The sequence below is a fragment of the Protopterus annectens genome, chromosome 9.part0, assembly GCF_019279795.1.
Source record: "Protopterus annectens isolate FY-2018-M chromosome 9.part0, PAN1.0, whole genome shotgun sequence".
Taxonomy (NCBI): Eukaryota; Metazoa; Chordata; order Ceratodontiformes; family Protopteridae; genus Protopterus; species Protopterus annectens.
In genome coordinates, this window is record NC_056743.1 from 217,142,587 (window position 1) to 217,169,275 (window position 26,689).

The window sequence follows — 26,689 nt, forward strand, 5'->3', positions numbered from 1 at the left end:
AGGTGTATAAGGGAGTTGTCAATAAGAAGGTGGTGGATAGATTTTTCATGCATTATCTGTAAGGAATCCATTGATCCTATAAATGGAGCCTAGTTTTGGGAGAGTGGATTTAATGGTGTGCAGTATGTGCTGTCATATTTGATATTGTAATCTATTATAATGCCTAGAATTTACTGTGAGTTACAATTTCAATGGCAGTAGTATTTGCTGACTTTATGGTAAAAATTCCTTTTGATTTTGTCAACTTTTTAAGGTAAAAAGCATTCACTTAGTTTTGTTGGGGCTGAGTAGGAGCATTTTATGCACTATTCCCAAAGCTGTCCCAGGAGCAATAGTTTTAGTTCATCCCACTGCTGCTAAACACTTGGTCAATTCTAATTCTACTCTTTCTGATAAGGATGGGAAGATTATTGAGAAGTATGGGAAAAAAGTGTAAACTTCTGCAACTCTGATTTTCATAATTTTGAATTGTCAGGTTCGTATGTTAAAATTTGCTCTAACTGTGAAAGTATGAGGAATGTTTTATCTGCGGCTTCTTCTTAGTCGAAAAAAATCTACTTTAAATGATTATTTATTTTATTCTATTGCACAGGTCACTACTCATTGTTTACAGTGTGTGTATGACTGTTGATACTTCTTGCAGGGCTAAAGCCACTGGAACTGCTTTGAAGAAATTTGCATTGGTGCATTCTCAGAATCTCCTAAATAATGTTATAAATGGGATTTTAAATTCCCCTTTGAATAGAGATTTATTTTTTGGGAACTTTGCTGCAGAGGTGATCAAAAAGTGTGATGAAAGTGGGATGTTGATTCAGGGAATCTCCAAGATTTTTCAGCCCTTTGTTTCCAAATTTTCTAAGGGATTCTCTAACTCCTAATCCAATTTTTGCAAAAAGCAGAATAAATAGTTTCAACCAAATACAGGCAAACAGATGATCTGATGTTGTCAGTATTCACCCAATCCTTGACAGTGGGTTCAGTTTCGAACCTCGGAACTGACTCGGCCATATCTTCCAGCTTGCGCTCTCCAAACTCTTGAGTCAGGCACCACCCATCCACACAGAGATTACGTCAGATCCCATTTGCTGCTTCACAGACCAAATGCATTAGCTTCCTTCTCTCGAGCCTTGGCTATGACAGTGAGTAATTCTTTAATATTTCTTCCTCTTTGAATTTATTCTTTATTCTTTATAAAGAATTTACTGTCTAGTTCCTTTCACACTATCTACCCGCTCCTCTTAAATTTATTCTGCTTCTTTTCCTTTCCTACCGTTGGTAGAATTTAAGTACCATTGCTGGTACTTTCTTCCTATTCATTACCTTTTAGTTATTCTATTTTACCATCATTGGTATTTTTCTATAATTTTTCTTTAGCTTAAAAAAAAAAAATCCAGAAATGGACCACAGAATCAGGGGTCCAGAGAATCTTTCTCTGGAACTTCCTATCAGCATCCCTGAAGGGGGGCCTGATTGCCTTCCTCTGGAGGCAGTCGGGGGGGGGGGCAATTATCCCTGCATCTACCTGCCTGGCAATTGATAACTTCGGACAAATGGATGCAGGGGATAATATCCAGAGGTTACAAAATTCCACTATCTGTAACTCCCAAACCACAGAAAAAACTCCCAGATGTTCCACCCAATTAAAGGGAAGTAGCAGTCTTAGAAATTCAAAAACTGCTTGAAAAAAGAGTCATCTAAAAAGTCCCTCCAGACCAAACAGGATCCGGGTTTACTCAAGATTCTTTTTAGTGCCCAAAAAAACAAGGGACTGGAGACCCATTTTAGATCTCAGCCAGTTCAACAAGACAGTTCATCAAACCAAATTCCAGTTGGTCTTGGTTCAGTCTATACTTCCATTTTTGGAAAAAGGCAACTGGATGTGCTCTGTAGACCTCCAAGATGTGTATTACCACATAAAAATAAAAAAAAAATCTCCAGGAGGTTTCTGCACTTCTGGCTAGTTTCTGCACTTCTGGCTAGGAGCCATTCATTACCAGTTCAGAGCATTGCCCTTTGGTCTCACCACAGCCCCCAGGGTGTTTACCAGATGCATCGCAGTGGTCGCAGCGCATGTCAGACTACAAGATTTTCGAGTCTTTCCGTATCTCAATGACTGGCTCCTCACAACTACCACCAGGCATCTTTTGGAACAGGCAAGAGACTACACCATAAATATTTGTACGTCTCTAGGCATAACAATACATTTTGAAAAGTCCTTCTCAGCAACTGGATTTCATCAGTGCTCATTTAGACACTATTACAGGGGTTGCATCCCTACCTCCAGAAAGACTACAATGTATCAGAGTTCAAGTCAGGCAAATTCTTTGGAACAACAGGGTTCCAGTAAAACTTGTTCATCAGACTTTAGGTTCTATGGTGGCGTCAATCAATTCTGCAGTGGTTACTAGCATCCCAGTGGTCTCTGATACATCATCCAGTGTCTCATCTAGTTTTGATTACCAGCCTTGGCAAATAGGATCTCAAATGATGGTTACATTCCAACCAGATCCTCGTAGGACAGGCCATTCATTCTTCCTCAGCCCCAAGTCATAGTGACCACGGATGCTTCCCAGATAGGGTGGGGGAGCATTATCTGGGAAGGACAGTCCAAGGCATTGCAGTCCCAGTTGGAGGCCAGTTTGCACATCAGTGTTCTGGAAATGAGGGCAGTGCTGTTGGCATTACAAGCATTCCAAGATGCCTTTCCTCCTGAGACAGTAGCTATTCAGACAGACAACATGTCGGTAGTCTGGTATATAAACAAACAAGAGGGACCTAAATCTTACCCACTTTGTAAAGTAGCACTCATAGTTTGGCAGTGGGCGATATCTTCCAACCGCTTTCTGATAGCAGTGCACATTCCGAGAAGTTCCAATGTGATAGCGGACAAATTGAGCAGGACTATTCTCATGCCTCATGAGTGGTCTCTGAATCCTGTAGTGGCGAACAAGATTTTTCACCATTGGGGCCAACCTTGCTGCAACCTCTTTGCCTCTCCCCTGAACAACAAATGCAGAAGTTACATTGCCCTAATTCCCCCTCCAGGGGAGTCACCCAGAGATGCTTTTCTCCACTATTGGCCTCCTCGTCTGTTATATGCCTTACCCCTAACTCCTCTTATATCACAATTCCTAAAGAAAGCCAAAAGGATGGAGAATTCAGTAATCTTCATTGCTCCCTTCTGGCCTCTATAAGTTGGGTTTCCCTTCTTTGGGCATGGTTCATCCGAATCTCCAACATCTCAAGCTCATTGTGTGGCTTCTCCAATTCCCATGATTGCCGGGCATCCTTTCCTTTCTTCTCTGGTCCAACATATTATTTTTGCTCATCACAAGCCTTCTTACTAGAAAACTGTATCAAGGCAAATGCTAACAATTTACTAGATGGGCCTTGAATAAAGGACTGGACCCTTATACCAGTTCCATTCATGAAGTTCTGGATTTTCTAAACACACTTTTCCAAACTGGTTCCTCTGCATCTACAATAAAAGTTCATTTGGCAGCAATTTCAAATTTCCATTCAGGCTGGAGATTTTCTAAACACACTTTTCCAATCTGGTTCCTCTGCATCTACTATAAAAGTTCATCTGGCAGCAATTTCAAATTTCCATTCAGGCTGGAGACTCTCCTCTAATGTCTCACAATCATTGTAAAGCTTTCTTGAAGGAACTAATGCTACTAAAACCCCCATTTAAAGAACAAGCTCCCCCTTGGGATCTGACTATTGATCTTCATGCTCTTACCAAGACCACCTTTGAACCGTCAGCATCTTGTGATTTGAAATATTTATCCTGGAATACATTAGTTAGGTTCCAAAAAGAACCTTCAAACCTGGATAAACAACAAACCAAAAAAAACGGCAGCGTAAATATTGAACCCAACTGTACTCCAAATATCCAAATTAAATAATGGATAGGCTCCAACTTGTTGTTAAAATATTACACCGCTTTAATGAAGAATACAAAAAACAGTGTTAGCACTTTCATTTAAAACACTGTTAAAATTCATCAGACATAAACAAAACCAATCTATCTCACATTTAAATACCAGCAGCTCAATTTTGATTGGACTAACTCATTTGAAAACACACTTATCCAGTTTGCTTTTTCATATTTGATTCTTTTGTTATGGCATCTGGCAACAATTTGGATTCTCCCCAGCTTTATACCAAACTAGAAAGTAATGTATTAGAGAGAAGTATTGGCAACTTAAAGGCCCTTATCCAGCAGCTCACTCAATGTATGAACTACTTATATAAACGTTTAGGCGCCTAGGGAGAGGGTGAATTGCACCCAATGCCTAATATATCTTATGATGGTATTTTAAGAAACAACAGTAATGGTTTTTCATTTCATCTGGAACCAGTCAGCCATCAAAGCAGAAATGTTACTGTTCCCACATTGAAATTGAACGGAGAGGAAGTGCAATCTGTAACAGAAGTGAATGGAGCCTATGGAGTATGCATGTCGAACAACAGGAGAATGGAGAACAGAGACTTTTCATTAAGAAGAGATGTCCCAATATTAAATGATTGATTGGGAAAAGCTTTCTCATTTACCCCTGAACAGAGACAAGCATCCGCTATGTTAGATGGTAAGCTGAATGTATTTGATGTGAAATTTATGAAATGCAAGAAATTGCAACTTGAAAATGCTTATCTAACAAAATGTATCAAGCTTAAGATCATTTTGAAAGGTTTGCATTTGTGGCGTTACCCAACAGGGCCAGTTGAGAACTTGGCCCTACATATGGATTTGTTAAAACTGTGTGATAAATATGGCATCAAATTTTTGGAACTATTGGTTAAATATAACCAAATAGACATTAACACTCTCAATGGCGAGCTAACTGTACTAGATAGATGCATTAGAGATGATATGATGTATGAAGAGATCAAATATGAACATTTACTCGTCTATAACAGCATAGATCAGTACATTGAAAAGCTCAAAATGGGTAAAGCGGGGAAAATCAATAGAGACATGAAAGATTATGCAAACGGATCAGCCTATCCTAGGCCTGCTTCTTTCTAAACCCACAGTCGAAATCTAAATGGGAATTTAAGTGGGAATGCAGGAAGGATTAATGTGGGTCAAAGTAATGAAGGCTCACATATTAATCTTGGTGATAGGCAGGTTCCAGATGAGGATAGCATACAGTCTTATCAAACTGACTATCCAGAATGAAAGCGATCAGAAAGGACAGGAAACAGGGATAATTTTCAGAACAGTACTGTGTGGCAACAAGCAGGGTTTAAAGGACCGAGACCCAGGAACAAACAATGGAGGACTTAAGCCAGATGTTGGCTGTTTATGACCTAATAATGTTGAGTAATGAAATAATTGATTTTTCCTACAGTGAATAGCAAATTGGACTTTGGATAATGAGACCAATTTTAGCATTAAATGTGAGGTGATTCTTAATAGTGACAAAGATTTTAAAGTTTATAATTATTCTAATGTGCATATTGATAGTAGTATTCCAGATTTGTTGGCAAAACAAATGATGTTTGTACCATCTTGCAATTCAAATATTATTAATACTGTTATTAATTTAAATTTATATCTGAGACAATTGACTTTTTTGCTATTACATCATGATAATATGTATGATACTATATAGTATCAGTAGTATTTATATTCCAACCTTACACCCCCGTCTGGTTACGTATGAGAGAGCATGCAAATTAGATTTGAGGAACATCCATACATATAGGAATAATGATAGAAATAATAATTTTAATTTAACTAATCTAGAACAAGATATTTTAAAATATCTGAAGGAGCAGAATGTTAGAATAATGAAACCAGACAAGGGGGGCGGGATGGTAATCATGTATATACATCACTATAATGAGAAATTATATGAAGTTTTAAATACAGTTCCATACCAAGAGGTAACCATTAATGGGCTGAATGGAGCTTATCGGAGAATTTATACCCAATTAAATATCTTTTTGGAGACATGTATAGATTTAGGTCTATATAATTACTTAAATATAACAGTCCCTAGGTTCCCAGTTTTTTGGGACCCCTAAAATACAAAAGAGTATCGATAATTCACCAATGCGACCTCTCGTGGATGGCAGGGATTCCATCACTTCTGTTTGTGCCAAATATCTTGCTTATGAGTTTAAAGAAATATTAAAACATGAAATTCAAATATGCAAAGATTCTTGGACCTACTTACAATTTATGAATGATGTTGATTATGAGCCAACAGATATAATGGTAACCACAGACATTTCCGAACTGTATACTGTAATTCCCCAAGAAGTTGGATTAGAGTGGGTGAATGAAATGATGACTAACCAAAGGTTACCGCAAGATAAGGTTAATTTATTAATGGAACTTTTGGAATTGATGTTGAACAATAATTTCATTTCATTCAATAGCCACTATTATTTTGCAAAAGAAAGGAATAGCAATGGGGTCACCATGTGGGGGTGCATACGCAAATGTTGTTATGGCATATTAGGAAAGAAAGTTCATTTTTAATACTAATTATTTTGCCAACATAAAGTCATACTTTAGATTCCAAGATGACATCAGTATAATTTGGAGGGGTTCACAGACATCATTGGATGAATTTGTGGCATATATTAACAATACTACCTCCTTTTTACGGTTCACCTGGAGTTGCAGTATCGATCATATGGATTACTTAGACATACAACATATTTAAGGATAGAATCAATGAGAAATATATGCCTCGAATTCATAGGAAAGAGACATATTCTAACAGTTTCGCACTTGTAGCTCACATCCTAGCCATCAGAAAAGATCAGTAGTCAAGAGCCAGTTGGTTAGGGCTGCCTGGATAGTTAGTAGAGATGATGATTTTTTTGATGAGTGTGCCAATCTAAGATCCATGTTCAAGAAAGGATCATATCCTATTTCATTTCTAGTTGAATTAATAGAAGAAGTTAAGAGTATAAGAGAACTTGGTCATTTTAAACAAGTTTTAAACAGCGATAATAATGGTGAAAGATTAAATCAGCATAGTGGTTTGATTGATATGTCCAACAATATGTCTAATGCCACAATAGGTGATAGCTCCAGTGTAATGCAGCAGTCACAAGATTATGTTGCACATAATGCCACAGATTTTTCTAAGGCCTTGACCTTCAGCAAAGATCATAAAGTTTTAAAGTGGATATTTGAAAAAAATAATGGCCCATCTTATTAGATTATCCCCATATCATAGAAAAAGTAGGTGTTCAGCCTACGATTGTTTATCATAAAGGGATGAACTTTAAGGACTTACTTAAATTTAGAGAGACAGTTCATCACTTGAGTGCTAGGGGTATGATGAGATGTAGAGCATGTAAATGGTGTAAAATTAAGATGGGAAATAGTTTTACAATAAGAGATGAAACTTATCATTTGAAGGGTAAATATAATTACAATACCAAAGCAGTAGTGTATGTAGCGGTCTGTGGCTCCTGTTTAGGATTTTACACTGGAAAAACAGAGAGGTGTTTTAGTCAAAGAGTATATGAGCATGATTACGCTATTAGAAAAAATAATTTTAATAATGCTCTTGCTAAACATGTATTTGACAATGCAGGACATCAGTTTACTTTCATGATCATAGATCATGTAGTGGTAGATGATAAAAAACCTTGGGCATTGACTTTAGAAGAGAAGGAATTAAAGTGGCAGGTACGTTTCCAAGCCAACATCTGGCCAGGGTTAAATGAGCAGTGTTCTATTACACCTATATTAAAACTTTAGGCTTTGGAAAGAAAGAAAATTTCATGAAGTTATGGAAAAAATGTGATATTATGTTGTTCTATCTCGCCTTCATTCTTACTCGTTGGGTTTGGAGCTGATCCTCGGCTCCAACTCTTCCGAATACACTAGCTCAAAGTCTCTGACTTGGCTCGTGGAAGAAAGGTATCCTGTCATGCAGTGGTGTAATTCCCCAGATCTTGTTTGCCGCTTTACGAGTTCAGATGCTCTCTACTTGGCCGTGGCTAAGTTCTTTAACATCTTATATTTTTTCTCTTTATCTAGCTTAATATTGCTTATTAGTAGTTAGTGTTTTTTTCTGTAGTTTTTCTGTGTACTGTAGTTTTGAGTACTGTTTATCTTGCTATTGTGTGGGTTTACTGGCCATCATTAGTCGCAAGGCCTTTCTTTGCTAATTTCCCATCTTTTTGTAGTGGTGTAGTTAGTGGTTACAGTAATAGAAGTTAGTTAGTCTGTATTTCATTTTCTGTATATATTAGCTCATTTTAGTTAGAGAGCTAATTTCCTGTTCTGTCTCTCACTCACAACTCTACTAGGTCCATTTAAGTTAGAGGGCCTAGTCACCATTTAATTTAGAGGACAGAGTTGTTCACCTTGTTCGTGTCTTATCAGAGGTGTTATTATAGTGTTGTAAAAGTGTTTGTTTAAAACTTTAAATATTTTTTGCATGTATTAGTTTGCTTATAGAGGTGTGTTTTAAGATTTAGCTATTATTGTACTAGTGTGGTTCCTTCCTAAAATGTCAAAGGAAACTATAGAGAAGGAACCCAAGCCTTCAGGGTTTAAGAAGTGTCAGAAATGCTCTCAGAAGATGTCCATCACTGATGGGCATAACATTTGTGTTTATTGTTTGGGGGCTATTCACCTCCAAGAAACTTGCACCTTTTTGTCATTCTTTCAGCTCCTGTGCCTTGCAGGAAAGAAAGAAAGAAAGAAAGAACAAACTGATACTCAGAGGGCTCCTGAAACCTTGGTTTGATGAGGCTCTACAGAGCACTTCTTCTTCTAGTAGGTCCCCTTCTTCTAAGAGTGACAAGACTTCAAAATGGCGATCTCTTGCTTCTTCGGCTCATTCGGAGACACCACTAAAATTGGCTAAGACTGCTGATACATCAATTTCCTCAGCTCCACAGCCCTCAAAACTGAGAGAGATCATAGACTTGGACAAATCTAGTCCTTCGGCTCCAAGACCTTTGAAGCCAAAAGAGGCTATATTTCAGAGCTGGTCCACTGATCTCTTACTGGTCTCCCCTACCTTGAGATCTCCCATTTTGGAGAGATCTCGCTCACCAACCCTCTTCTCCAGGTCCTCTAGGAGCTTATCAGATGATAACTTAGACAGGGTGGTGCGCAGACTTTTGAAGTCGCCGGCACTGGCTAAATTGTTTTCAGCTCTGACCCAGTCGGTTCTGGAGCTAGCCAAGACTATGACTATTACATCCATGATGATTCCTCCTCTGAGCCAAGCTGGATCTTCAGAGCCGGAATGCCAGGTACTGCTTGATGTAGATTCTTCGGTTCCAGGACCCCTTCAGGAGATTTTGGAACCGGTCCCTGCTCCGATGCTCTTGGTGCCATCTGGGGTGCCTAGGGGCCAAAGTTCTCTGGTCAGCTCCGGGGGGGATGCTCAGACCTGAGTTTCTTCGGTTCCAAGTTTGTCTCTCGGAACTATGGCTCTGCTGACTTCGGCTCCTACATCAGCCTTGGAACGGATCTCCTTGGAACCGGAGGTGTCCTCGGAGCTGGTTGGATCTGCCTTTGAGCTGATGATGAGTGTGCTGTTTCCACCTACAGCTCTACACAAGGATACTGTAAATTCTTCCCCCAAAAGCACCTGTGTCTGTCTCGGCACCACCTCATCCACAGGACAGCAGAGATTCAGAGCCTTAGGGTTCCCCATTGGGGGAGCCCCACTCTTCTGAAACCTCCCCAGAATATCCATCTGAGGAGGCTACTCGAAAGAGGACATGCAAGAGGAAGCATATAGACTCCCCTGACGAGTCCATCACCTCTGTCACTGACCTCGAGAAGTCAGAAGCGTCCCCCACAGTCGTCCTCTGAAGATATCTCTTTCGCAGATATCCTAGAGATCCTGAAACAGAGAGGTGGCTGGAAATCCATCAGTCCTTCTGATGAGGAGTCAGTGTACCTGAAGGCTTATGGATCTCAGCCTATTGGGTGTCTCTGCTTTTCGATGAGCTATTGGACTTGGTTAGTCAAAAGGCATTGGAGTCACCAGACACTATGGAACCAGTACCTCAGAGGCCAAATAAGTTCTTGTCAGCACCTTTGGAAAAAGAATTTCTCACAAAAGGCATTCCTGTAGATGCTATGGTGGTGGCAGCAGCCACCAAGAAGGAATTTTCTGAAACATCCTCATCTGTCCATCCACTGAACAAAAACTCCCGGACTTTCGACAGATATGGGCAGCATGATTTTTCATCAGCAACTTTTACCCTTAGATCGCTGATCTATCTTTCGCACTTTACGAGGCTAGAAAGAGATCTCCTGAAGGAGTTAGGAGATACTCTCCAAGGTTCATTGGCTGTAAGGGTGTCAGAAAAGGTCATTTCTCAGCTGTCTACCTTAAATTCCATCATTAACTCCTCCATGAGACTAATATCCTGTGCAGCAGATGGAACAAGCAGGGCAGCGGGTTCAGGAGTTTCCCCTGAGGAGGCACTTCTGGATGCGCTTGTGCAACTTTGCGGAGCTCTTCAAGTCTACCTTTACCAATGTACCTTTTGATGATTCCTCACTTTTTGGACCTGAAGTCAAGGACACACTCACCAGATGTGAGCAGGAAGGGAAAACTCTCTCTTCCATTGGAGTATGTTTTTCCGTACCTTCAAGATCTTATCCTAAAGGTCAAAATAGTGGGGAAAATGTGGTTCAAAAGATCCCAGGGAGTTTTTCAAGATGCATGAGGTGAACCCTTCCCCAGGGGCAGAGGGGGAGACAATAATGGTAGATGTTTTCCTAGAGGCAGAGGGGGTCCGCAAAACCAGGGTGACCGTGATTCCTTTCGCTGCCGGCCCTACCAGCACTGTTGAAAGGAAGCCCATCTGCTCTACTCTGGAGGCAGTCGGGGAGGCATGTATCTTTGTACCCAGAAACCTGGTGAGATATCACAAGAGACAAGTTGGTACAAAGTATAATATCCAGAGGCTATCCCATTCCCTTTTACCATCCTGCCCCACAGATCAGAACAATCCTGGATGTTCCACCCAGTCAAAGGAAACAAGCAACTGTAGAAATTCAAAAGTTGCTAGACAAAAGAGTTGTCCAAGAAGTCCTTGCAGACCAAGTAGGATTTGGAACTTACTCAAGATACTTTTAGTGCCGAAAAGAACAGGGGACTGGAGACCCATTTTGGATCTTAGCAAACTAAATGAATCCATGAAGAAGTCCAAGTTCCGAATGGTGACACTGCAGTCGATTCTTCCCTTTTTAGGGAAAGACAATTGGATGTGGTCAGTAGACCTCCAAGATGCGTACTACCACATAAAAATGGAAAGGCCATCAAAAATCATTTACACTTCCAGCTGGGAGCCAGTCATTATCAGTTGCGAGCTCTGCCCTTTGGTCTCACTGCAGCTCTCAGAATGTTTACCAAATGCATGGCAGTAGTCATGGCTCACTTGATACGTCTGGGATTCCAAGTGTTTCTGTACCTAGATGACTGGTTCCTAACTGCCACCACCAAGCATCTACTTCAACAGGTGAGTGACACCACTCTCCTAACTTGTTCCGGTTAGGGATTACAGTCAGTTTACAAAAATCTGCCTTGTTGTCCTGTCAACATATTACATTCATAGGGGCAAATCTCTACACCGTCTCCATGATGGCACAACTTCCGCTGGACAGGATTTCTGTTCTCAGTCAACAAATAGCCAACCTTTTACCCAGAAACAAAGTGAAGGCAAAGACAATTTTGGAACTACTATGTACTATGGCTTCAATGATCACCTTAGTACCCCTAGCCAGAATGCATATTAGAATTCTTCAATGGCTTCTATTTGCTCAGTGGTCATTACAAGAACGTCCCATATCTCATCAAGTCAGAATCACAGACTCAAGAAAGATCTCTTATGGTGGCTTCGGTCCGACCATGTGACCATAGGATGACCCTTTGTGCCACAACTACCTGTAGCTACAGTGACCGTAGACGCCTCCCAGATAGGGTGGGGGGGCATTATCTGGGAAGGACTGTCCAAGGCACATGTCAAGAACATGAGTCCCATCTGCACATCAGTGTTCTAGAGATGAGAGCAGTGCTTCTACCTTTGCAGGCACTCCAGGCCTCTCTTCCACTAGAAACGATTGCAATCCAGTCAGACAACATATCGGTAGTCTGGTACATAAACAAACAAGGATGAACCAGATCATACCCCCTTTGTAGAGAGGCACTGAGAGTATGGGAATGGGCAATTTCTTCCCAGCGTTTTCTAGTAGCAACACACATCCCGAGGAAATCCAACGTGATAGTGGACAAGCTCAGCAGGGCGATTTTAATGCCTCATGAGTGGTCTCTGAACTAAAACATAGTGGAGGAGATCTTCCGAAAATGGGGCCAGCCTTGCTGCAATCTTTTTGCCACTCCCATGAATACCAAATGCAGCAGCTACTTTGCCCTAATCCCCCATCTGGGTGAGACACTAAGAGATGCACTTGTTCATGATTGGCCCTCGGGAGTTCTATACACATTTCTTCCCTTTCCCCTCATACCCAATGTCATCCAGAAAGCAAAATTCTTGGGAAGCTGATTCTCATTGCCCCATACTGGCTTTGTCAGATTTGGTTCCCCTTTCTCTGGCCTCACCTACAGGGGAAGCCCTGGGTACTGGACCCACTTCCAGACCTTCTGACTCATATGTCCGGAACTCTTCATCAGCAGCAGCAGTAAAACACATTTTGGTATCCTCTCACAAGGCTTCAACCAGAAACTTATATGCTAGTAAATGGAAGAGGTTCTACTGGGCACAAGCAAAAAACATTGACCCTTTCACTGCCTCAATCAGTTCAGTTTTGGAATTTCTTGCGGAACTTTTCCAGCAAGGCTCTACAGCAGCTACAATTAGAGTCCAATTAGCTTCAATATCTAATTTTCACACTGATGTCACACAATTTGTGTAAAGCATTTTTAAAAGGCACTTGCTTATTGAGACCTCCCATAAAAGAACCTCTTTCTCCATGGGATATGAATTTTGTTCTGACTCACCTAACATTACCTCCTTTTGAGCCCTCATCATCTTGTGATGTCAAATTCCTTTCTTGGAAAACTATTTTCCTGGTAGCCATTACATCTGCAAAAAGAGTCTCGGAGCTGCAAGCTCTATCAATCAAGCCACCATATCTGATTTTCCATAGAGGTAGAGAATCCCTATGTACTAATCTGTCCTTCCTGCCAAAAGTTTGTTCCCAGACCAATCTAAATCAATCTATTGAGCTCCCAGTTTTTTTTCCCAATCATAGCAACAAGGCAGAGTACAAACTTCACCAACTGGATGTGCATAGTCAGCTAAGATTTTATCTGCATAGAACTAAAGATTTCAGGAAAACAGATCCGTTTTTCATTTCCTTTTCTGAAGCAAAAAAGAGTATGCAAGTTTCAAAAATTACCCTTTCAAATTGGCTCTCAAATTGCATTACATTTATATACTCCTCAAATAACAGGAATGTACCATTCAAAGTTAAAGACTACTCAACCAGAGCATTAGCAACATCCTCTGCTTACCTGGCCAGATTGTCAATGGACAGTATTTGTGCTGCTGCTATGTGGGCAACTCCTCATATGTTTATTACTCATTACAAAGTGGATTTGGCCTCCAGAGACAGGACTTCCTTTGATTCCACTGTGCTGAAAGGTGTTCTTCCTTGAGCAACCCAGGGAAATGGTGCTTGGGACACTGTCCCATCCAGTAAGAACGAAGGTGAGATAGGACAACATAACATAAAGAAGTTATGTACTTATCATAAGTTCCTTGTTTGTTGTCCATCTGGCCATTCATTCTTATGACCCTCCCACCTTTCCCCAGCCAAGAAATCCTAGAGGACCTAGAGGTGAGGTTTTCATTCTTTACTAAGGAGCTCCTTTGTAGTTTTCCTTGTTGTTTCTATACCTGATGAATCATTTGTAGTTTAGACAGATTATTTATGGTTGGCAACAGGAAAAGCCCTCGGGAGATCTGGAGAATTACACCACTGCATGATGGGATACCTTTCTGCCACTAGCCAAGTCAGAGACTTCGAGCTGTTGTATTCGGCGGAGTTAGAGCTGAGGATCAGCTCCAAACCCATCCAGTAAGAATGAATGGCGATATGGGCAACAAACATGGAATGTTATGATAGGTACATAACTTCTTTTTTATTAATATCAATAATATGATATGTTATATATATTTTTTATATATATATCTATAGACTGTCATAGCTCATTCCAGGCTGTAAGGTATCCACATTTTTCCAGATTTGTTGGTGAGAGAGCTATTCCACATGCTGAGATGCCAAGAGAACATTCAAAAGTCCTTGACTCTTTCACACAAGATTGTGTTCCTAGAATGTCAACAAGACATCTTAATTCAAAAATCTTTTCTTCCACAGGAAAAAATAGATTTATATATCTAACTGTTTCTAAGGTTTTCCACCTCAAACGTTAGTCACTGTGAGGGAATAAGTCAGGAGTTTGGGTCTCATATAATTCTCATGATACCCCTTGCAAGACCTCACATGAGAAAGATACAGTGGTATCTGAAGTCTCTGCCCCAGTGCCAGTACATTTTTTCTTTCCAAATCCCAGTGCTGGAGTTTGTCAGAAGAGAAATCATTTGGAGAAGACAACAGACATCCTTAAATGAAGATCTCCCTTTTTCCACCCCTGTTCCAAAGCAGGCAATCACCAAGGACACCTGAGACTTTACTTGGGGGGCAGTTTCAGAACAGATAAAAGTGAAGGGTGTGTGGGACACCAAGAACAGACACAAGTACATAAATATCAAAGAGATGCTCACCTTGATCAATCCACTTAACTCTTTGAATCAATGAATGAAAGCTGCTACTTGCTCCTCTGTGAAAAGCAATATAATCTTGATTCCTTATCTAGCTCCAAGTTCAACTTTGCTAGGGCCATTCTGTAGGGGCTCTTGGACTCTTCTCCTTCCACCTCCCAAGTATCGTAAGCTAGGGTAATCTAGCCATATAGCTAAGGCCACTGTAGCAGTGATGAATATGATGAACATAGTACAATTGTGTAAGTAAACTTACCATAACAGTAGATGTTCGAATAGCTGCTCCCAGTCATTATCTTTGTTTTTTGGTGTGTTTTTATGCAAGGGTTTGAACATTTATTTTTTATTGTCCCTAGCTTTGTCAATTCGGGGCTCAGCCTCCCTCTGTCTCTTGGCAGAAATACTCTGAAGGGCTTGGCACCCAAGCTTATCTTATAGTCCGCTCAACTCGAGCTGCCTGATGGTTTGGGAGCATGGAATGTGTCCTGAAGATTTGAAAGCTATCTGGCTGTAATATCCTTGGCAGGATATTACTGATACAGTTAAGCCTTATTGCAGCAGTGATCATTTGAACATCTACTGTTATGGTAAGTTTTCTTACACAACACTACTTTCTCTTGTCATCAGGACAGACCTTTCCATCCTTTCCTCCCAACTTTTAAATCTTTACCTGTACTCCTCCTTCTTCGCTCTGTGTACTAAAATCATCTACCAGAGATTTACATTGTATTTTAACATTGAAATTATTCCATAACCATAATCATTTGAAATTCCTAAATATCTTTTCTCTACATCCTTCTACTTTCCAAATCTCAGAAATCCTCTTTAACACTATGAGCTCTCAGTCCTCACCCTTCTCTTCCATTGAGCTCCTAAAACAAATGATAACATCACTGTATATAGATACATCTGTAAGTCTTTGAGTTTCTAGGAAAGGAAGAGTTATTAGTTTCCCTCAAAGATATCACTCATTTGATAGAACCACTGTGACCATTAAATATTAAAATAAATATTAGCTGTACATTTCCTAAAGTGTTGTATTCTGCAGTATTGTTTATATTTAGTGTATCTATGCATTTGTAGGTTCATTACATGGTGTTGACTACATCATTCAAATATGCACCCCTGCATACTTCATAGTTTTGAAAAAAAAATGGAGGTGTTCATATAAAAGGGGAGATACAAGGTTAAGTGATTTACAGCTGCTAACATGCTTCTGGATGTTGTGCATATCTCTCTCTCTCTATATATATATATATATATGTATATATCTATCTATATATATATATATTTATGTATATATATATATATATATATATATATATATATATATATACACACACACACACACACACACACACACACACACACACACACACACGGATCTACCTGAAAAGAACAAATGCTGAAAAAGCCGACAAGAAGAAGACCAACACCAGAAGACCGACAATGTAAATGATCGACAGTCCAAAATCCCGATGCTGGAAACACCGACATGCGAAACAAGCACAACTGTGTAAGTATGCAATAGTGACGGACTTTAGGGTTAGGGTGTGGGTAAGGTAAGTGTGCATTAGTGACAGACTCTAGGGTTAGGGTGTGGTTAAGGTAAGAGTGCGATAGTGACAGACTTTAGGGTTAGGGTGCGGGTAAGGTAAGTGTGCGATAGTGACGGACTTTAGGGTTAGGGTGCGGGTAAGGTAAGTGTGCGATAGTGACTGACCTTAGGGTTAGGGTTTGAGTTAAGGTTAGTGCATAGATAGTTGTGTATGCAAGGTTTAGTGTAGGTTTGTAAGGTTTTTGGTGTGCTTGTGCTATGTGTGTGTTTTTCGGAAATGGATTTATTTTGTTTTGTTGAGTTTTGGGATTGTGGTTTGTCGTGCATTTAAACTGTCGGGTATTTCAACTGTCGTTCTTTTCGTGTCAGTGTTTTCGTTGTCATGCTTTTAGCTTGTCGATCATTTCAGGTAGATCCACACAGACACGCACATATATGTATATATTTATACTGTCATTGACCTTTTAACACAAGCCTGTGGTGTAACTCTTTTGAGAAGTAACCTAAACTATTATGTGTTGCAGTTTCTGGACTGTAGTTAATTGAGTGTGAGATACAAGTGTTGATGTTGTTTGTTCTGAGCTGCTGTGGTATTTGTAATAAAAGTTGCCTGTTTACTGAAAATAATGCTGAATTTTGGCCTTTCTGACCTTACCAGCAAGGTAGACAGTGTATAATACTCAACAGCTTTTCCAGACTGCTACTTCTCAACCGTTATTGCCCTTCAAGTCATTCCCTGATCATGTGATACCTTTATCAAGTGCCCAGTTTTTATTAATTTCCACTATGTCTATCTTTTTTCAGATATTTGAAAATGTAGCTGTTCTTATTTATTTCCTTGGCTTCAAGCATTAGAAAGCATTACTTTCTAGCCTTTTTTGTCTGCTTTACATATTTATCTTCTTATAAACACCACGATTTTTATTGTCTTTTCCATCATCTCTAGCCATGTTCAACCTAGTTTAAAGGGATAACAAATGTGATACCATTTTTATCTTGAGCAAAGAAAGACTGTGACACATGGCGCTAGGTGGATCTTGTCCCTTGCTATGGAGTTCCATTCCAGTAAGTGCCTCCCCCAGTTTTCAAATTTGCAAACTAATTGGTTAACATAAAGAGTTAATGCTCTTGTTTGCTGTGTCAAGTGCAGAGTTTGAACTCTCCCCCATTTACTTTAGTCTAGCGATTGGTTCAAAGTGTTAAGGCTGTGAGCTGCACTGTCAGTGGCATATAGTTTAATTCCCTCAGCCCGTATTTGCCTACTGTGTGACCTTGAGCAAGTCACTTAACCAGATAGTGCTTGGCAGCAACTTCAAATTCAGGCTATGCTTCTCAGTAGCCCCCTTAACTACAAACCTGATAAATACTTATGAACCTAAGCCAGGTCACCTATTTTATCTATTGTTTCAGCAAAGGCTGGAACTCTAAAATTGTGTTCTTCATAGGTGCAATGACAGTGTGCACCACTAATGGAATCTAGTGAATATTTATTCCTTCAGCATTTCATGTATACTCTATACTCAGTTTTTACAGTAGAATAAGTACTTATATTTATATTGAGCTGCTGTCTTATTAAAATGTATTTACGGAAGAAAACTGGAGGAAATACAATAGATGACTTACTCATATTTTTTACTCCTCTGTTAAGATAGAATAAATGTTGCCAAATAAATAGCAGTGCTAATATTATAACATGTAAATGCTGACCTTATAATATTTAAGGTAGTAGTATGGAATATCATGACTAAGTGTATTTGCTTTCATTTGAAATAATTTCAAAAATTAACAAATACACTATTTTGTAGTTTAAACTTGTGATGTGATATTCACAGCAAAAAATAATACAAGAATTAATTAACTATGCTACATTAGACTGGTATAAAGATGGCTGTTGTGACTGTTTAGTTTCAGCTGTGAAAAGAAAGACAGTGTCTTTGTTCTAAAATGTTAACTCAATTTATAGAAGTAATGAACAACTATGATCACTGTGTTATGTGATCATATTCTTTGTACTCTTCTTTACAGATTCATCTTGCATGGAAAAGATACTTTCTAAAGACTGGAAGGAAAAAATGGAGAGACTAAATACAACTGAACTTCTAGGTGAAATAAAAGGTAAAAAGTAATTTCTGTTGAAGTAAAGTTTTGGAGTCTCAGTGACTGGTTTGATAATAAAACCAATTAGAGAGGGGAGTTAAAAATAGGCTTATTTTATCATTCCAAGAAGATACATAAACTGCATTTAAAACAAGTCACACAGATACATATTTCTGATCAAAAGAGATACAGTGTTTTGCAAAAGTAAATATTTGGCAGATAGAGGCATACCAGAGGTGATATGATATGGATATGAATGCACTGCTCAGAGTTTTAATGTTTGATGTTTTCAAAGTTCTAATGCATACAGTGTAGTCAGACAGTAGTATGAGTGACGTTTATCCTTTTAAATAAGTAGTGCACTATTATTGTAAGAACAGCCTAACAAAGGTCAATGACCAAAGAGAATGTAACCTATTCGCCATTAACTAGACTGAATGCACATGCAGGTGGAATCTAATAGCCAACATTCAATCTTGATACAAAAAGGATAGGACACTTAAGGGCTGAGGGGAAAATATATCAAAGGTAAACTTAGCAGAAAGAATAACATAAGGTACAAAACTAAAAAAAAAATGCAAGCATTAAAGACTGCTACCCACAATTGTTAGAAGAATGTACAAGCAGCAGATGTAACACAAAGAGCAATGCATAAATATGGAAGTGCAACAAGTAGGTTAGTAGTATATGGTGGCTGTAAACCCAGAGGATCAGTAAGTGATGGGAGACAGTCATTATACATATGGTACAATGCAGAATGCCCTATATAACTTGTATTATCTATAGTCAAATGAGTGCGCCCTGCATCTTTGCTGTGCAGACACAATATGCAAATGCTGTTGTTCTGACACATTCTTCTTATGCAGTAGTATTTATTCAGCTTTCTTTGAATGGGAAACCTCTGTATGTCTAGTTGAAAGATACAGACCATAACTATGCATGTGGAACTGTACTGAATGCTGCAGTATTCTGGTCAGGAAACTATGAAAGAATAACTAATGATGCTGAGTGTGTGGACATTTATCTGATGTTCTTCATTTGATCACACTTGCAATATTCCTTACATCTGATACTTTCACCACAAAGACTCTGTCTCTCAATCCAACCTGACAAAGCTCAGAATCCTACCTCCATTTGACTGCCTTATGCCTTTGCCAATATGCTACTGTAAAAGGAGCTCAGGAAGATAAATACCCTGTTAGAGGTGACATTTCTTCTTCTTCTTCTTTTTCACTTTTTGTTTTCTTTAGGGGTACACCATGACTTAGAATCTTGTGAAGTCTGTCTGTTTTCTTTGTTGGTTTTGCTCCTAAGACTTTAAGAAGATTGGTAATGTCCAACAATTATATGGAAAAAAATAAGAAGTTGTCTCTCTTGGTATGCGATGCTATGTCATCCACCTCTTCATCCATGCTTGACACGTTAGCCAAAAGGAAGCCTAGGGAAAAGGTGCCAAAGGAGACTCACGATTAAACCTCCATGTCTTTTTCAAAGTCTGAGATGTCTTCTCCAAGCCTTGTAGTGCTGTCCTTTTGTAAGTCATTATTACTGGAAAAAATTGCACATTTATGGCCACTTCACATCCTTCAGTTTGTCCCCCTATGATCCATCCAATAACAAGTCTCTTGGAGCCAAGAGTCATTATTTCAGAAGGTAATGAGGATATATGCTAGATATTTGTGAGGAAAGAGATTGAGGGTTGTAGAGTAGAAGTCAATTCCTTATTGCAGAAGGCTTTGGTGGATGTCCCACAAAAAGGCAACAGAATACAAAACATTTCTTCTCCTCCTTCCACTCCTAGGAAAGTTTCATCTGAAAAATATATTTCACTGACTTCTCAGAAATGACTGATTTAATTTAGTTCAGAATTTGGCAAAAGCTATGCAGGTTTTATAGTTATGACAGCCTTCTCTTTTACTTTCTTTCTTAAAAGGAAATCTTCTTCACTGAAAAAGGATCTTTCAGCTGCAGAAGCTTAGCCTATGCCTCTCAGAGTCATTGTACTTTGGATTATGAGTCAGATGAGGAAAATGCTCCTTCTTTTGACTCTCCAAATGAAGAAATTTCTTTTGGTTAAACCATTTCAAAGATGAGGGAATTTTTCAGGTGAGATGGAAGGGAGATTTCTGACACACCAAAGAGAGATTTTAATATTTTCCACATGGATATTCCCATAACTGTTGCCAGCCCCTTGTACTTGGAGCCTTAGCGGGTGCTTTAATTTCAGTTTCTCTTTCTCCTGAGTGCTGACCCTGCAGTTATTATTATCTCTGTATTTCATGAAGGAAACTAAACTACTTCCTACTCTAAACTTTTTCTAATGGTAAAGAGAACAGAAACCTAAGCAGATATGGCAAAGCAGTTCATACTTCTGCTAGTCTGTCCTTTATAGCAATTCATTTTTAAACTCACACAATTACATTTCCTTTACCTATGTTTGGCAGCATGGATCAGAAAATGACTGATTCCTAATCAAGATGTGAGGTTTAATCTTTTAGAAATACTACATTTTGCTTCACAGCTAACTGGACATTCTATAAAATGTAGGCATGATACCATAGATGCTGTTGCCACTGGCTTTGTCTTCATTGTGCATGCTTTCATAAGGCTCCAGTTTTTACTTAATGCCACTCTAGGTAGAGGTTTCTTGTTTGTAGGTGCCTCAACTGAAACATTCAGGAGGATAGAAGGAAGGAGAAAAGCCAACAAAGGGTAAAACAAATGTTTCTCTCTCCAGTTCACAGATATTCAATTACCATTCAACCAGATAATTGATTCAGAAAGCCAACTAAAAAAAAAAAACAAACAACAGCACTGGCAGGAGCCAGGTAAATGACAATTCAAGAAAAAAATGGCAAGGGGACCTTAAGTCTAAACAGACTTGTTTTCAGGATCCAAACAGCAAAATAAATCAGCCTACCTGGCACTGTTCTGCTTCCTTTCTCATTCCTATTCCCCACTCTGGCTTTCAAACACCAACCCTTTCTGAGGGTTTCTCACTTGAGAATGAAACCCTTCTAACTCTTTTGCCTCTTCCTTTCCCAAATGTTCTTTCAATGACTGTAGACTGGAAGGACAGTCTTTATGGACAGTCTTTAAAGACTTAAAAAGGAAAAATGTCATGGAAGTTCAGAAGCCATATGGCTGAAACACTTAATGCCCTTAAGGTATCATTTGCATATATCCCATGAGCTTATATTACAAGAGGTTTAAGGTATGACACAATGAAAACTCTAGCTTGGGTAGGTTTTTCTTGAAGGTATTACTAATTGGTTTGTCTTTGTGTGCTTTTTACTTTTTGGTTTAGTTGTTAGTCTGGATATTTTGCAGACACCTTAATGGTTATGGACATCAGTTGGGTTTAAAGACCCTGTGTTTCTAGAGTATAGCAAAACAGTCCACTTGTGCTATACCTACAAGGTCATAAAAAAGCCCAAACAAACATGTCCACAGTTAGTGGAGTTTAGCTTTGCTGGCCTGAATCTTTCCATAAGGACTTAAAAAGGAAAAAAGTCATGGACATTCAGAAGCCATATAGCTGAAAGACTTGATGTCCTTAAGGGTCATTTGCATATATCCCATGGGCCTCTGTTACAGAGATTTAACATATCACACAGTGAAAACTCTCGAATGGCTAAGCTTTTCTTGTAGTTTTTACTAAATGATAGTTACTAGGTATGATATAGTTAAGTTCCATTAATAACATGCAGTAAACTGCACAACAAGGCTATCACGTATCATCATAATCTTCAGCCATTTGTTTGTTTGTTTGTTCCATTTTGAAGACTGAGTAAGTAGACTGGTCCAAAGATCCTTTTCATCTACAATACTTATCTTCATCGTCATCACCACTCAAAGAAGGAAACATCCCTGTTAATGAATCTTTTGCTATATGAGCCTATAATGTACTTCACTGAAATGTAGCATGATGCATACTGTTTCTGTTTAGGGTTTTCAGACATATATGCATATTACTGAGGACCAAGGTGCTATATGCCATGTATATTTAGTGAAGCCCATATGCCAAGTGTGAATTATTGCTTTAAATTCATGATCACATTGTCATGGGTAAAAGTGTAGAACCTTAATTCCCAAGTATCTTATGATGTGGAAATGCTATTAATATGCTCATTTTTACTGAGGGTATGCTCCTCTGCACTGCTGGCATGATGGGTTGTGCCATTCTTCTATTGTTATTTAATTCTTCTTGCGCTAAAGCTGCATGACTTGAATGACGACAACAGTTATATGGTGATTATGATCACACTGTTGCTCCCATCCCAAAAGCTGTGAAACCTCAGATTGTGTACAACTAAATAATGTGGTTTTGGGAGTACATCCCCTAGGTCAATGGGCAGAGACTAGTAGCTTTCCACCCTGCAAAAAATGATGTCATCAATTATCAATATATTTGCCAATGGGATACAAGTTACCATTCTAATGTTCAGGAGCACCAGAATTCTTCGCAATGATATTCTGGTAGTATTCTGTAGGCATTTATAGACATCATTGCTCACATAAGCACCATCACTAATATGTTCTGGTACTTATTGCAGCCTAGACAACTTGCTTTCTCATGTGCTTTGCATTCCATATAACTCTACTGTGAGTTGACTGCCACACATAAGTTATGCATATTTATTTTTTGACCATCAGGCCAAGCAGTGAATGGATTTGATTGGTAGTGGGACATGGTTCCATAGTTTAGCTAAACTATTTGAATATAGAGATTCACTAGCAATAGTAGATGATTTGGTTATAATTATAAGTGATTTTTCCTCTAGAGCATAAAGTTCTGTTGAGGGAGTTGTGTTGTATTAAGTTTTTAAGGGCTGGGCGATTTTTTGCCTTATAGAGAAGTCTGTGTATTGTAGCTAGCTGAGAAATAGCTAAGTGAAGTAGTAGTTTTAACTAATTCTCCCAGAGCTAGGCAGTGGTGTATTCTATTATAGTTTACTGCTTAAGTTTGGACAGTGGTGAGGACTGGGGCTGCATAGAGGAGAGATGGCAGTAAGAAAGTAGAGGCTATATGTCTTATGGCTGTGTCAATGAGGTAGGTTTTTACTTTATATATCATAGCTTTTTATGCTTTTTTTTAAAGTGTGCTACATGGTGTTCTAATTTAAACTGGTCACCTTGGATGATACCCAGTAATTTTGCATAGTTTACTTGCTCTATCATGATGTAATTGGCAGAGAAGATAGTAAACGTTGTTTTGTTTGAGATGTGTTTTGGGGTGAAGTGCAGTAATTTATTTATTTATTTTGAATTAGAAGGAATTGTGAATTATTTAGCCATGTTTCAGTAGATAAGAAGGTAGGATGAACTAACCATAACAGTAGATGTTAGAATTCCTTACTGATGCAGTAATGCATCCTACCACCATCTCCCTTTTTTTCTGTATATTGTTACTTTTTTTTTTGAGATTAAGGTTATGTGTTACTAACTTTTTTGGCTTTCAGTATAAATGGGCACTGTCCTTTTTTGGAGGTGAGAAAGTCACAAAGAAACTGGCACCCAGGCTGTTGTTTTCTCCCTGTGGATCTTGAGACACAGCAGTTTGGGTGCACGTATGGAGGGGAGCCAGAAATTTTTGAAGACAGACCGACTGTTACTTCCTGGGCTGAAGATAATCCAAACAGCTATAGGCTACTGCAGCTGTGAGGAATTCAAACATCTACTGATGTCCTATTCTCATGTTGCAGTATTCATAACCTTTGGTTTAGCCTCCGCCTAGTGACCCAAACGTCCAGCCAGTATACAAAAGCTTTAGTCACTGCAAGGTATGTGGAACATCTGACATTGACATTCTGCACATACCTTCCTCAGAACTTCTCTGCCACCAATTGAACATCAGCTCATCTTGCCATCTCTGCCATCAGAGCCTGTGATTTAAAGATAAGTACCGCGTTGCAGCCTTTTTCTTGTTCTTTTTTTTTTATTTACTGCATGCCTGCCCAGGTTCATGTCATCCAGAAAAGGAAAGTGTAGGTGTGGACATCAAATCCCACATAAGGATGCACATGACCTGTGTCTTTTCTGCCTAGGGCCCAACCATGACCATAAGTCCTGTGCAATTTGTCAGGCCTTTGTCCCAAAGACTCTTTGCAGCCATCTGCACTCCCATAATATCTATCTAGAGAACTAACACCTCAAACATCTCTCTGTTGCAATGGAAGGGCTATCCGGCCATACCATCGAGCCACCGAAAAAGAAGGTCAGAGTTACCAGGCCCGAGCCAACTGCTGCACCTCTTCCACTTGACATTCCCCCCTGTGGCCAAAGTACACCTGGAGGAACATATAGGCCTGTTTTTTCTTTATAAAAAGAAACAAAAAAACAAACGTGACCACCTCCTGAGAGCTTGCCTGATTGGGAAGCTTTCTCTCAGTATTTGATCAATGCCTTTATAGCCCTTAGGCCTTTCATGGCTGCTTCTGCTCCGGCTGCACCTCCGGTTATCAGCCCTATGCCTCAGACTGTAGAACCTCTTACAACAGAGGCTGAAGACTCTTCAGATTCCTCTTCAGAGGATTCTCTGTCTTATGCTTCACAAATGCCTTCCTATCTAGGATATGCTTACCCAGAGGAGGACTCTGCTGAGGCAGATTGCTCTGAGAGGTCCTTACCTTTGGAGAAGCCATCTCTTGGAGGCAGTTGGTCAACATTAAGAAACAAACACACCAAAGCATGTCAAACCCACCCAAGTGGGGGGCCTTCAACCCCCATGCCCAGCACACCCCCCAACTAAATATGCAAACTCTGAGATCACACTGTAGTGGGGAAAAGGGCAAATGTCCCCATTTGGCCAACTGCCTCCTTTCCCAGATTACAATTCCGGTGATGTGAATGTTCATTGAAATAAGGTTTTGATGTTGTCATCTCAGTTAAGTAAGATTCGATTAAATGGAATTTTGTTCTACTGAAGTAGACCCTGTATACTACATTAAATGAATGAGAACTCTATCTGATTTCATCTACTATGTAAGAAGAAAGCTTAATTTTGGCGAGACTAGCAGGGCCTTGATTCTGTTAAACCACATGGCATTTTAGTTTTCATTGTTTTCATTGTTTTAACCAGAGAAATGAGATTTGATGTATCGTGTTTTTATTTGCCACTTCAGCTGGTTTTGGTGTCAGGTGGCCAGCACCATAACTGTTTTTTGACTTGAATGAAATACAGTTGCAGTTTGATTTTCTGTACTGTCCACGGTGGTAGTGCTGCGGTAGCGTTGTCGCCTCACAGTAAGACGCTGTCTAGTTCGATTCTCAGCTAGAGCGTCTTCTGCGTGGAGACATGCGTGAATGGGCATACCTTCATTGAAGGTTGTGCATCAGGGCTGGTAACTCGGCACGTAAAAATCAACTACCAATAATTAGCGGACCGGAGTTCCACTGTGGCGACCCATAACCGGGAAAAGCCGAAAGACACAAACATTGTGCTCGGTGGTACTGAAAACAAGGAGCAGGACAAGGTTTCAGTGTTAAGGGATCTGCCCTGTCTCCACAACTGGGTGACCATGTGGTTAATATATTAGACTGTGTGCCAAGTGAAGTCCCTCAATGGGTAATAAAAGGAAGCTTGCCCCTCAATAAATGTATTTATAAAATGTTGTTTTATTTATGTTTTTTTAAACACCTTTACTGAATTATCACTTGTGATATAGGCAACCTTACATTTATATGAAAGTAATCAAACTGTATTAACAAATTGACATTTACAAACAGCATAATTCACATCTATTGTTATATATCATATAAGCTAAGCAACATTACATACATTTTTGAACTTCTGCCCTCTCTTAAACCTCATTCCTCCTCCAAAACATTTTTTCCTGCATGTATTGTTCCCATAATTTCTATTTTTTTCTATGTAATTTGCTCCTACCACTTTCTAAATATCTCACTTCCAGTTCTTTTATCTCTATTACAATAGTCAGTACTTATGGTATAGTTGGTTTTGATTTTGATTTCCATTTTCTAGTAATTACTTTTTTGGCAGCCACCAGAATTACATTTAATGCCTTAATCTGTCTAGGCAATTCAGATCCTGTATCCCAGCTAAAAAAAATAATTTCTTTAGTTGCTTTCATTTGCTCGCTCGGTATTACAGACAGGGTACACGGTAGGGAATTTTTTATCTACCTGAGGAAAAATTTTGGGGAGTCTGCTTGGGGTAGAAATGTATCTATGCAAGTATTTCCAGGCAAAATCCTAATATTTCAGTGTTAATGGTTTTCATTCATAAGTTGGGTTGTTTTGATGCGCCTGTTT

At 39.2% G+C, this 26,689-nt stretch overlaps 1 protein-coding gene across 4 annotated transcripts in view; it reads left to right on the forward strand.

The window, feature by feature from the left end:
- SOX6 (SRY-box transcription factor 6) overlaps positions 1 to 26,689 on the forward strand; it is a 2,230,635-nt gene that overhangs the window by 1,482,736 nt on the left and 721,210 nt on the right. For 3 of the 4 annotated variants that reach the window (XM_044082775.1, XM_044082774.1, XM_044082776.1), the window contains exon 6: positions 18,344 to 18,433. The exons of the other annotated variant lie outside the window; for it this stretch is intronic. In XM_044082775.1, coding sequence (XP_043938710.1) covers positions 18,344 to 18,433 — 90 coding nt within the window. The remainder of the gene's footprint in view (positions 1 to 18,343; positions 18,434 to 26,689) is intronic. 4 annotated transcript variants of the gene reach the window in all.